General features: G+C 42.2%; 1 protein-coding gene across 1 annotated transcript; it reads right to left on the reverse strand.

Moving 5' to 3' along the window:
• Positions 1-4,600: 4,600 nt before the first annotated feature.
• Positions 4,601-13,293, reverse strand: LOC148418665 (monocarboxylate transporter 2-like). Its single transcript, XM_088423374.1, has 5 exons — positions 13,237-13,293; positions 11,488-11,708; positions 10,732-10,875; positions 9,323-10,117; positions 4,601-7,056 (listed from the first exon to the last, which is right to left on the reverse strand). Exons 2-5 carry the CDS (start codon positions 11,702-11,704, stop codon positions 6,794-6,796), a joined length of 1,419 nt encoding a protein of 472 aa, XP_088279500.1. The 5' UTR covers positions 11,705-11,708; positions 13,237-13,293; the 3' UTR covers positions 4,601-6,793.
• Positions 13,294-13,423: the final 130 nt, after the last annotated feature.

Consider the following 13,423-nt stretch of genomic DNA (forward strand, 5'->3'; position numbering starts at 1 on the left):
CGTCTTCTTCACACGGTGAATTGTGCTTTGCGATCGAGTCGCGCCCCCTAGTGCTGACACGGAAGGAACGGCTCGATGGATGGATGGATGGATGGATGGATGGATGGATGGATGGATGGATAGATAGATAGATAGATAGATAGATAGATAGATAGATAGATAGATAGATAGATAGATAAAATTTTAGAGTAAAATGTACTTTGTGCTTATGTACTGTATTTTTTGACTATTGATAATTAATTGTTCTACACCCTCAGACTATTACGTGAGTGCTCATGTTTCACGGTCACTCACTGCTGTGTCCAAATAATGTCCTGGCATGCATGATGTTGCAGTGCAGTCATTTAATGGCCGTGGCTCCCCACACGCACGCTTAAGCGACGTACACAGCTGGCTTGATGGCGCATGCAGGCGGGACAAAACAGATGCCACTCAGTCCTGCTGGACAAAGTCACCCAGAAATTAGCTGTCTAAGCACCTCCAAAGGGGAGGAAAATGGGAGGGGGGGGGGGGTTGTCACCGCTTTTGCTGCCATTGTCTTTTTTCTGCTCTTCCAAGTCAATCATCGTTCTACCTTCATGTCCTCTAACTGGGAAATGCTGATTAGTGTGTGTGCCCTTGGTTTTTGATGCAATTTTTTTGCTACATAGTGGAAACAAAATCCCTTTGTGGGGACCTCTTGAATTTGTCTGTTAAAGTGGGTCCCATATGTTCTCTTTTAGTTTGTAGTTTCTTATTATACTGTGAAGTCAAAGTTTTGTATGACCATCACACATTTCCATTTTATAAAATCAGGGGCCAATCAGAGAGAAACTTTAAGTCCAAATTAGCATTTTGCGGGCCACGTAAAAGGATGTAGCGACCCCCCGGGCCTTGAGTTTGATAGCAGTGGATTCCAGTGTGGGTTAGGGTTATGCTATGGGGATGTCCGCACTAGGAAGGAAAAAAAAAGCGCTTTTGTGTGTTTGAGTGTGTGCGCATGTGGGTGTACCCTTGGGTTTGACTACATTGTGGGGACCACAATCCCCGTTTTGTTTGTTTGTGTGAGGGTGTGTGTACACACATTGAGGGGACCAAATCCTGTGTTTTACCTTTCCTTGTGGGGACCACTCGCACTTGATCAAGTTCACAAGTTCAGACCGCTTTTTGAGGGTCAAGATTTGCTATTAGAGTATAGGTTTGGTTTGGATTTTGGTTTGGGTAGCCCTCTTTTTTTGGTGTTTGTGTGTGTGTTTGTCTATGACGTATTGAGGTAATAAAAAGCCCCTCCTTAGGGACGGCTGTGGCCCATCTAATTAAACACCTCGGCTGCGACCTTATTGCCGTCAGCTCTCATCTGCACGGGTCGTGCACCCTCCTCTGCATCTTTTTTTTTTTTTTTTTGCATGCCCGAATCATGGAAAGTACACAAAAGAATGAAAATATGGAAAGAAGGAGAAGTTGCAAGGTCGTTGTTTCAGAAAGCCAATTACTATTGTGTGTAAGAAACCCTTTTCCTGCATGCAACGGGAGGATTAAAATGCAGAACGCAGCGTCGATCTTCTACAGCAGTTACCATGACAATCAGAGAACAAAACTCATCTTGACGGGCTCATTTCAAAACGTAGGAGGCGGTTTGGGGGTCCTTTCTCAATGTCACAAATAGCTAACGACTAATTGTATTATGACTAAATGAAGCTACATCTTCAAAATACAATAAAGGAAAGTGTTTGGAGGACTCCCGTTTTTTCCCTTTTTTGTGTGTGCGTATACCTTAAGCACCATGAGCCTGGATTTTAAAATATTTGTTATTTTCTACATGTGTTTTTCTTTCAGTCTTTGTGGGGACTTCTTGTCCTTGTTGGGCCATTTGGGTCCCGCTAGTCCAAACCTCATTTTTTGACATAAGAATTGATTTTAGAGTTCAGGTTTGAAATGGATTTTGTTTGAGGCTATGCAATCAGTTGCGATGATTTAGATTAAGGGCTAAGAAATCAAGAAATGAATTATGTCAATCGGCTGGCCCCACGAAGGTACTAAGACAATCCTGTGTGTTTGTGGGCTCCTGTGTGTGCGTGCCTGGTTTTTGCTATACAGTGGGGTTTATTGTCTTTGTGGGGACCTCTTGCACTTGTGGGACTATTTAGGTCTATTAGGACTATTAGAAGTCCCCACTACGATAGAAAAACCTCATATGCGTGTGTGTGTGTGTATATATATATATATATATATATATATATATATATATATATATATATATATATATATATATATATATATATATATATATATATATATATATATATATATATATATATATATATATATATATATATATGTACACATAGATCCAAGCCTGGTAAATGGAGGTGTCCTTTTATCCACTAAGGGGGAGACACCACCCTGCACCTGTCCCTTTCATCTGTCTCTACCTCCATATGGCGGCCATTAAACTGCGAGCCTTGGGCAGCACGTAATGTAGTGAGTGAAGCCCGCCACATCTGTTGACAAAGTGGCCGCAGTGCATCCAACCCTTGAAGTACGTTTTTCAGGTACAATAGAACAAAAATAAAACATGATTCCCTTCACAGCCATTGTAATTGTCATTCTTTGTGAAAGGGACAGAAAACCTAACGGTTAAAAATGACGCTTTTTTTTTCCTGATATCTATCACTGAAGATGAGCCAAATACGAAGTGACAGCATACTCATTTAATTGGAGTTTAATTGTGTCAAACAACTGCTTTGTGACACCGCCATTTTTTTTCTAATCTTTTACTTAAAACGTCAAAACGTAATAGTATTTAAGATACAGACGTGAAATGAGAGATATTGGAAAGTCACTGGCAATTTGGTTATGAGACGCCTACAAGATGCAGCGTCAATCGTGATTACGATAGCGCTCCAACATTTATTTCTAGTGATAAAAACGGACAACCGCCCACTTTTATTTACTCTTCTCTGATTTGTGAGTTAACCAGAAGATACGTTTTGTGTGATCTCAATCAATTTTCTCTTGGGCAAAAGTATTGGCACTGGGCGACAGAAGCGGACTGATGCCCAGTCTTTTACGCTAATATTTTCAGACAATGAGTTTCGGCTCCAACTATAGGTCATCAGTCTTTGTTAGTTTGATGTTTTATGTCAATATTATCCCTTTCACCTAGAACAGCTGTCTCCAAATATCAAGTTATCATCTCCTTGGTTACTAATTGCTGTTCAAATCTCGCTTTTGTTACATTTTTGAAAAGAAAATCAAAGGAGTCTTCAAGTTCCAAATAATTTTCTCTTAATTGGAAAAGAAAAATCAGGGTTCCCGTCTCGGCATAAATAAAACATTAAAATGGATTTTCTTCTACAGAAATTCTGTTAAAATCTTGCGTTTGTGTGCAGCAGTATTTTGTTTTAAATGTACAACAGAAAATACATAAAATCTTGTTATTTTTTCTCACTTGGTTTTGACAGAAGAGTAAAGAGGGAGTGGTGACGTGTTAAAAAAAAAAAAAAAAAACAAGACAAAAGAGGGGAGTCATCCAGGAACAAGCCAGAGGCGTCGACCCCACCGGGCCGGCGTCTCACCTTACTTGAGGACACTTGGCGAGGAAGTCGGCAACGAGAGGGGGACATAATATCACGCGCACCTATGGGAGCGCCCTGGCCCAGATTGCAGGCGAAATCTGACCTCAGCACTGCGGGAGCGGCGCTCAGTGAATTAGCATGTGAGCGCCCCGTCGCCCCGTCACGCCAGACCCCACGCATACGCATAATAAACACACTCCATCACCTGGCTCGGCCCAGTCACACTGCCCAAAGAGGGCATATTAATTATAGATGTATGTTAAATTACTTTCATTAGCTCCACTGCTCAGCGGTTGGGATGATGGATGGACCGGGCTTTGCTACGCCTCCCTCAAGTAGGAAAGCTCCTCCATTACTTTCGCAAATCCTTCCCAAAAACCTTTTCGTTTTTTTAAAAATTGTGAGTCAAATGTTACCAAAGTCAACACTCACGCCATTTTTTTTCAGAGAAAGGCTTGGAGTAAAAAGTAAAAAGGTGTTGTTGTCTTTTTCCATGTACAATTAATATCTTCAAAAATGTATTTTTCCTGTTGTTAACGGTATACGAAACGCGTCCTCGAGGGTCAGATAACGACCAATCACAGCTCACCCTTTTTCTGGGTTTCGTCATGTGACAAGCTAAGCTGTGATTGGTTGTTACTTGAGCATGGAGAACATGATGTCATTTTCAGTTGACACCGAGTGGCAAAATGTCTTATAATCTTGGACGTCTATAGCGTCATTTGTCATGAAAAAATGAGGACTGTTTTAAAAAGAAATGCTAGTGAAGTGTAAAAATTTTACATCTCAAGGAGTCAAAAAATATAACAAGTGCTTCACGAAGCTTCAGTACACTATCACTAGAATACACAGTTTGAAAACACCCTCTAATTCAGTGTTTTTGCAGGGGAAAAAAAACACGTTTTCACAGTCTTTCGTGAGCCATCTAGAAAAACGTTTGCTTGAACATTAATTTTGACCTAGTGGGGACCACAAATAATGATGGACACCATCTTTTTTTTGGGTTATCACTGTGTGCTTTGTGAAGCCTTTATTAGGCCACCCCAAGAACATACAGTACCAGTCAAAAGTTTGAAAACAAAGCCTGATTCAGTGTTTTTCCAGACATTTTAAAAACAACAACAACAACAACAAAAACACTTTTCACAGTCTTTCATGAGCCCTCTAGAATAACGTTTGGTTAAACATTAATTTTGACCCAGTGGGGACCACAAGCTATGATGAAAACGATTTTTTTTTGTTTTATCACTGTGTGCTTCACAAGGCTTTATTAGGCCATCACTAGAACATACAGCACCTGTCAAAAGTTTAAAAACTTTTTTGCGGGAATAAAAAAAGATGGTTTTTTTTCACAGCCTTTCACGAGCCCCCCAGATTATTGACCTAGTGGGGACCACAAGGGGTGACCTCTGAAGACACCATTTTGTGTGTGTGTGTGTGTGTGTGTTATCAGTGTGCACTCCCCAAGCAAACAAAAGCATGGAAATTGTGACTTTACCCCCAACGGCCTCAGCGTGTCACGTGTGCGCCCGTTCCAGCGCGGTCCGTAAGTTTGATCTGATCCCGACGAGGGGAAGCATTACATTGTCGCGCCTTGTGCTTGCTCAACGCTGGAGGCCTATCTAATCTCTGGCGCTCTCCAAATCCCATTCAATTTGTGCTCCTGATAGATGCCAGTGCTCTTTGAGCCCCGCGGGAGCTCGTCGGTTCCTCGCCGCCCGTCTCAGACTGTCCGCTGGCGTAAGAGCGCTCCCGATTCATCGGCTCAGACGGCGATTGTAAACAAGCGGGCTTTGATTGTTACAGATGCAAAGGTCAGGAGAAAGGCCGATTATCAACACCCGTGCACTACAGTTAAAGATAGTGTCTGGCTAGTAAAGGCTTGAGGTTTGTTTAGGGGATTTCAAACATCTTCAGAAATGTTTTGAGCATCAGCGCTGACTCGGATAGAGACTGTTATCACGCCAAATCCATTTGAGTTTTTCCATTTGAATCAAATGGGTCATTGTGCACGATTTAGCCAGCTAATGAGCTATATTAAACTGTAAAGTAGAGGTCCCCAACCGCCGGTCCACGGGTTGGTCCCGGTCCGTGGATCAACCGGTACCGGGCGGCATCCGAAATAATGATGTTTTGGAATTGATTGAGTTTATACTTTATTTGTGCTCTGTTTGGCTTGATCTTTATTTTTTGGCGCCGCCTCTGGTCGCTGTTGATATGAGATTTTACAGTGAGGATGGACGGTGTGGTTTGAGTTGACGCTGTGAAGTGTGGCCAACAAGTGTCTGTAAGTTGTACTTTCTTTGTAAGAATGTTGTCATTTCTGATAATACGCCCGAAATGAGTTTATATGCTGATCCAACAACTTGTGACTGTGGATAACATGCTAGCTAATGTTGCCTGTGGATAACATGCTAGCTAATCTTAGCAGGTTATAAATTGCTGCCTTGTATACGTTTAGCTCATTAGCATTTTCGTTCGCGCCAGAAAACCTGAAATATTGATGTATCGGAACAGATTTAGTTTATCCTTTAACACAGTGGTTCTCGAATGGGGGTACGTGTACCCCTGGGGTACTTGAAGGAACTCCAGTGGCATTTTAACTAAAACAAACTAACTAACATGCAATAATCCTTTTAAAATAATGATTGAGTTAATTAAATGTTTCCGGAAAATTTAAGTTCATTAAACAAATTGTATGTTCAGTAGGATATTCAATTTAATTCTTTTTAAAAGCCTGATTGTCCCCATACTAGAATGGTATGTGTCAAAACTCGGTTTATGTGAATCTTTCTCGAATGGTGACAAAAAAAAAATCTAATCCTTAAATTACCGTTTATACCTTTTTTTGCGTCTCATATTTGTGGAATTAAAATGGTTGGCGCAACGAAATATTTTTCGTAAAAAGTACTCTGCTCGAAATGGATTAGGGATTTGCCGGTTAATGGACATCCAGCAGCGATTGCTGATTTGGGGTGCGAGTCCAGCTCTTTGTGGAACGTAAACATACTGAAATTATGCAGTAGTTGCCTAGCATTGACATAACAGTGTATATTTGAAGATTGGCAAACCTGTGTAAACATTGTTTGGATTTCGTGGCTTCACAGAAGCACGAGCGTTGCTTGGCAGCTCATTCAAATAATTGCAAAGATGAACAGCGTTTTCACTAAATGGCCAAATGGGCTCAGCGGATGCGGAATACATCACTGAAAATGAATCGGAATCAATCGCATCCTTCAACACGCGGCTGGCTCGCTAACGTCGTTGCTCTCTGGCGCGGCGGATTCTTCTGTGCCAAAATCGTGTTTGAGTGTGTGTAGCACCTCGGGCTGGTCCTGGCCGACCGCGTGATTTGACTTTGATTTTCTAGCCTTCTCTTTTTCCAGCATGTGATAGTTGTAAATGTTCATGACGAGAAGGAAGAGCCCACCGGTAACGATCACTGCGCCGCACAAGAAGAAGAGGTATTTGTAGTCGCCAAATATATCCACCAGTAATGCTGGAAGGAGACAAAATGGACAGTTAGAATCAAGACACACATGAACATCTTCAAAGAAATACTTTAGGACAGCGGGTCAACTGTTTTCCACACTGCAAAACATTTTTTCACCAGATTTATAACTGTAAATTTCAGATTGTAAACCGCTATAGTCTGACAGTACGTTCCGTCTCGAGAACTTCGGGCACAACTGCTTGTTTGTTCTTAAAGTGAAGATAACTTGCAAATTTGGTATTTTAACCAGAAACTCGAAGTCCAATCAACATTTCGCGGGCCACATAAAATGAAGGGGCGGGCCGAACCTGGTCCCCGGGCCTTGAGTTTGACACCTAAGGCGTTAAGCAACTTTTCCATACAGAACAAGCCAGTGTTGGGCCGACTGTAATCAAGGTGGATTGCGCTGTACAATTTCCCATCGATAAACCATCTAGTACTACGGCAATATATTGATATATATTATACTGATTACTATGTATTGTAGGTGTTTGGTGAACATTTTCACTTTTTGTACAAGTATCGTGGTGTACTCTACGCGATACATAGTTAGAGACTTTGCCTGGTAGCTTGGCGTGACATCGTCTCGATTTGCATATTCAACTCAAATTTGAAGATCCCCAAATGCAAAGGATTTCGAGTCGTACTCGTACGAAAACGATTCAGAATCGACACAATTTAGTCCCACTCATACAAATAATTAAACAGGCGTGCGTCTTTTTGACAGCAATCTTACTCCGTGGATCACAGCTTTAGAACAAAGACAAATTCATCAATGCATGTGGCAGTACATTGTGTGTGTTTTTGAGGAGAAGGCGCGGGAGAAACCGAGAAAGGAGCAAATTGAGAGGCGCTACATTGGAAAAAGAGCATGGACGGTTCCCCTTGGCCACCCCGCGTCTCTGGGAAGGCAATTTTGACAGCTGCTAGCAAAACGAATCAGAAGTGAGGTCTTGCTAACAGCCGCTGATATCAAGGCCAAGTCTGCAGGAAAAAAAAAAATGACAAATGCGCTTTGGATTAGATTGAAGCCTCCAGATGTCCGCAAGTCCCTCACCTTCAGACATGGATCAATTGGCAGGTGTTTATCTGGCTCCTGTTCGGTGTGTGTGGCGCTCCATCCCCCTGGCCATGTCACCGCATTGCAATCGCTCATTCTTTCCATTAGATTATTGGCAGAGGATTTCTATCGTTTAATTGCGGTATGTCGCACAAAGAGCGTATTAACCACCACGACGGACCTTTACTCACCTCTCATTCGATTTGTTAGGTCTCTTTAGCGCTGCCCTAGTGGCTCCTTGGAGCTTATCCAAAAATGTGAAGTAATTGGGAAAAAAAAATATTCTACAAACCAGGGATCGCCAACCTTTTTATCACAACAGACCGGTCGCCGTTTGAGATTTTTATTGTGGACCACTAACAAACTTTTCAAGCATCACGACATAGCATCTGATTGATAGCTGTCATATGGTGAACGTACACAAATGAGCATCATCGTCATTAAGGCGGTCTTTGTTTGGCAAGGCGTTAATGGGGTCCATCTGGCATGCTCACCTTTTGGATTATACTCCATTTTAAATACGGCGCAAGTGCCCTGTCTTACATGAGACTGAACGGGAGCCTCATTAAAGAGCCGAGGCGAAAAGCTAATTAAACAGACTTGCCTCGCTTATATCTAATTGGATTAACCCAAAGGTTTGGGGGAACAGTTACAAGGATATCGGTTGGGGCAGTGGACGTAATGATTATGCCCTCTGGAGGAGTAGGCAAGATGCGCAGGGAGGCGCTTATTTACCCTTTTAAATGAGCGCCTCAGCACAGGGTCGCAGAAGACAAACCCGGGGCCTAGAAAATTCCCACCTCATTAAAACTCAGGTTGCCGCCGCAGTAGTTTTGTCACTGGGCTGCACTTGATTAAGTTATGCGGCGTCAGGGCTTCTTCAAAGCCTTTCTTTTGAATATTCTGTACAGAAATCTCTCATGTGTAGGGATGACGCCATCCAGCACACTCTCAGGGCATCACTTATTAAAGAAGTGGCAAAGCGAACAAAGTTGCCTTTTGGAATTCATTGCACATTTACGCAATTTCTGGGGAACCAAGCCGAGGGAGGGAGGGAGAGAAAGAAGAAAGAAAGAAAGAAAGAAAGAAAGAAAGAAAGAAAGAAAGAAAGAAAGAAAGAAAGAAAGAAAGAAAGAAGGAAAGAAAGAAAGAAAAAGAAAGAGAAATGAGCGCCCAGTTTGTGACTTGAAACAAGACGCTGTCCTTTGTTACCTGCAGTGGGCGGTCCCAGCAGCATGGGCACACACTCGATGATGGTGACCAATCCGACGGCAGCGGGGAAGCGCCCGTTTCCCATCAGGTCCATCAGGCACTCAAAGATGAGGGCGAAAACCATGCCGAAAGCTACGCCGAAAAACACGGCGTAGACCAGCAGGAAGCTGTAGCCGCTGATCAGCGGGCACAGCAAGTGACACGAGCCGTTCAACACCATGGCCAAGCTGAACAAGTACTGGACCCTGGGTCGGATCCACTTGCTGTTGGCCAGCAGGCCCGTGCAGGGACGGACGAACATGTCCACCAAACCCATGACCGAGAGCAGATACGCCGCCGAGTACTGGTCCACGCCGCGACTGACGGCGTAGGCGGACAGGAAGACGATAGGAGCGTAGGCGCCGAAAATGAACAGGACGTTCCCCACCAGGTAAATGAGAAAACCCCGATCCTTAAAGAGGCTCCAGTCCACGATTTTCTTGGCGGCGCTGGCGCAGCTTCGCTTCCGTGTCACGGCGTCCTCGTCGGCGGAAGGCTCCTCCGGTTTTGAATTCCGAGAAGCGACGGGTCTCATCAAGGCCCCGGCGACGCAGCAGTTGAGCATCAGAGCCCCGAGGATCATGAGACTTCCTCTCCAGCCGAACTGGTCCAGCAGGTACTGATTGAACGGGGCCAGGAAGCACAAAAAAACGGGACTTCCTGCCATGGCCAGACCGTTGGCCAGAGGACGTCTGGCCAGAAAATACTTGCTGATGATGGTGAGTGAGGCGTTCAGGTTTAAGGACAGTCCAAAACCTGTGTGGGGATGGATAAATGAGGGAAAAACCAATAATACTTTGCAAAGCCCCGCCGCCTCGGAAACATCGTTATCTATAAAAACTGCATAATTATACCTAAAAATGTATCCTTTATCTGCAGTATTGTGTCCATGTTTTTGGACAAATTCTACCACATTCTATTCATAGTATTTGAGCCAAGATATGACACTTTCCTGGAAGTGTCGGTTGAGCCGTTTCAAACTTTGACATGATGTCACTATCTGGGTGAAATTTCAGCTCCCCTGTGTCTTCTTTCAATGCTATCAATGCCATGTATTGCAAAGCATTTATGTATAAACTTGTTTGAATCATGAAAGAGAAAGCTGTCTGTGGAAAAAGCAAACACGAGAAGAAGGGAGACATCATGACCTAGCCACAGGGCGGGACGGGCTGTGGATGGCCATTATGTTTTTGGAGAAGAAGATGGTAAGTACCCTCTGTATGAACTAATGAATGAACTAATGAACTAACTGATGGTATAGTAGGGACACACACACACACGCGCGCACACACACACACCACTATTGCATGTCGATTGTCACGTTGCTGCCGTGTTGCTTTTCTAAGCGAACAGCAAATTTGAAAAGGTACCTGCAATAACGCCAATGCATAAGTAGAGGTAAAAAATGGAGTTTCCAAAGGAAGCAGCTAGCATGGAGGCCCCACACATCAGCCCCCCCAGGATTACGATTGGTCGGCTTCCAAATCGATTGACCAATGCGCTGCTGACTGGTCCTGTCAAATTAAAAGAAGACCAAGACGCTGGTAAATGTTAACATCAACATAGTTTTCACAAGTGGAATACAATAAATAGAATATATATTTTGGGCTAGGAAGCCCATCAAATGTGATTCTTTCAACATTTTATAAGATTTAATTATTTCAATAAGCATGTATTTGAAAATTAGTAACATCGTGAAATTGTTTTTTAATATACATAAATTTAAACATACGTAAATGTTTAGTTTACATTCATACCGATTAAAAATCAGAACACTGAACATTCTCTCCTGAGAAAATTGTGCAGGGTTTATTTTTGAATAAATCTTTGTCAGGTTTGCTACTTTGATTATAATGACAGTATAACAGTAAAATAAAGGAGTTGGACAGGCCTGCTTTAAAGCAAATGGATGCAGACAAGTCATGTGAAGTCACTTAGCAATTTGACATGGAGTTCACGGGACTGCAATTTCTTTCTTTGTGAAGAACGTCCACATGGCATAACGAGTTCAGCGAGTGTCCAATTAGGACAGCAGCCAACGACCTTGGACATAGATGTTTCTCATTGGCTGCTTGTGGCGGTTTTGAGACACTATGCAAAAATGACCACGATGGGGGTCAACTCACCTCCAGCGTACATGGCCGCCAACATGATGGAGGAGATCCACGCTATGTCACTGGAGCTGGCTTGCAAATCTGATTGGATATCCTTGAAGAAAATGGAGAGGGCTTTGGGCGTAGCATAAGCAAAGCCAATGGAAATGTGAGCCCCGATCACCACCATCCAACCCCAGCCGCCATCTGGAGGTTTCGAGCTCTCCTCATTGGTTGGCGCGGGGGACATGTTTCTAATCAAAAGGCAAAGACAAGTGTTATTTCAAAATGGTTGTGTTTTTGAAAATGGACACAAAATGTTGACGGAAGACAACAGCGTCATCTAGGTCAGAGGTCACCAAAGTGGGGCCTGCGAGCACCAGGTAGCCCCCAAGGATCACATGATCACATTGTGATTTTCTATGAATTTTACAATTATACATATGATACACATTACCATACTTTTCTAAATATAAGGTGCACCTGTATATAAGCAGCAAAAATTGGAAAAACGAAAACCTTACAAAACAGCACACTTCAGAAAAAAGTTCCAATTGATTTGCTCTTAATTTGAAACAAACATCATGTTTTTGTCTATAAAATGGATCCAAAACATCAATAAAGCAGAGGTTTTTTTTTTCATTTGAAATGTTGGCACTAGCATTTGTTGAAAAAATGCTTGATCACAATAGTGATAAAGCATTCCATGACGACTTATTCTCAAATAAGACTTTTTTTGTTTTTTTTAACTATGACAATTTGGCTAATCTCTTCAAGAGATTGATTGTCATATGTATAGTTGTACCAGAATGAAATTCTTATTCTGTTCACTTCCCCGAGCAGACTAGATTCAACAATTGAGCAATAAATAGCATTGAATAGCAATAAACAACAAACACTCCACCTGTTAATTCGTGTGAAAAATCAATGTTGTGAAAGGAACTTCGCATTATTCAGTACCAAAGAGGTAGATTTCAGTTTCAAAAAGGTTTCTGACCCCTGATCTAGAGGAGTTTAAAAAATAAATAAGAAGCGCTTTGTGAGGCTTCATTTTCCCATTACTCTTCTTATGTTCTACCTTTGTTGTTCTCAACCTTTCTTCAAGCTCTAGGAGTATTTCGTTCAGCAACTCCAGAGGACTAGGTTATTTAAACTGCTATAATAATAACTTATAATAATGAATATTCACTTATGACAATAAAAGTGAACCAAATAACACTACACGACGTTTTGTGAAGCAATCGCAATAACATACTATAGAAAAAAGTTCCAATTGATTTGCTCTTAATTTGAAAAGATCACTGTACTGCTCCTGTGAACAACACTGAAATATGTAAATAAGATTGTCTGAAACCCACGCAAAGCCTGTTAAAATCTCACGCACTCGCATTCGAGATACATTGTTCCACACAACTCGTGTGACGAATGTGCAGCAGCATATCTGACGTAATAATAGTTAGCATGTGACAGTCACCGATCAATTGAAATTTCAACGTATCATATTTTAGCACAGGCAAACAACTTTTTTTCAGATCACACCATTTTATCTGTAGCATACTCTTACAAATATATATTTTTAGTGTATATTTTCATAAAGTGGTGCGACACGCTACAACTATAAAACCGTGAAGCGAATAAGCGCATTGTTACATGAAAATTACCGCGTAACCTCACGAGGGTAAATATTAACACGTGGTCTTACGTAGTAGTGTGAAAAACTATTTTGCACTTTAAGACTTCTAAGGGTAGCACTTTCGAGTAAAAAAATGCTGGTGAGTTTACCTTTTGTTTATCAGCCTTCGAACAGCCAAAGTAGTTTGCCAAACTTTGTGAATGAGGCTCAGCTCTTCTGGTCACGTGTCACCCGGCGTTTACTGTATTGGCCTCGTTACAGTAACCACGTGCCACACTTCTGCTTGCGTGTGCGCGTGCGCGTGCAAACTCAAAGCCTGTTGGTCATTAGCGGTAT

The sequence above is a fragment of the Hippichthys cyanospilos genome, chromosome 9, assembly GCF_059441005.1.
Source record: "Hippichthys cyanospilos isolate Australia breed blue-spotted pipefish chromosome 9, RoL_Hcya_1.0, whole genome shotgun sequence".
NCBI classification, from domain to species: Eukaryota; Metazoa; Chordata; class Actinopteri; order Syngnathiformes; family Syngnathidae; genus Hippichthys; species Hippichthys cyanospilos.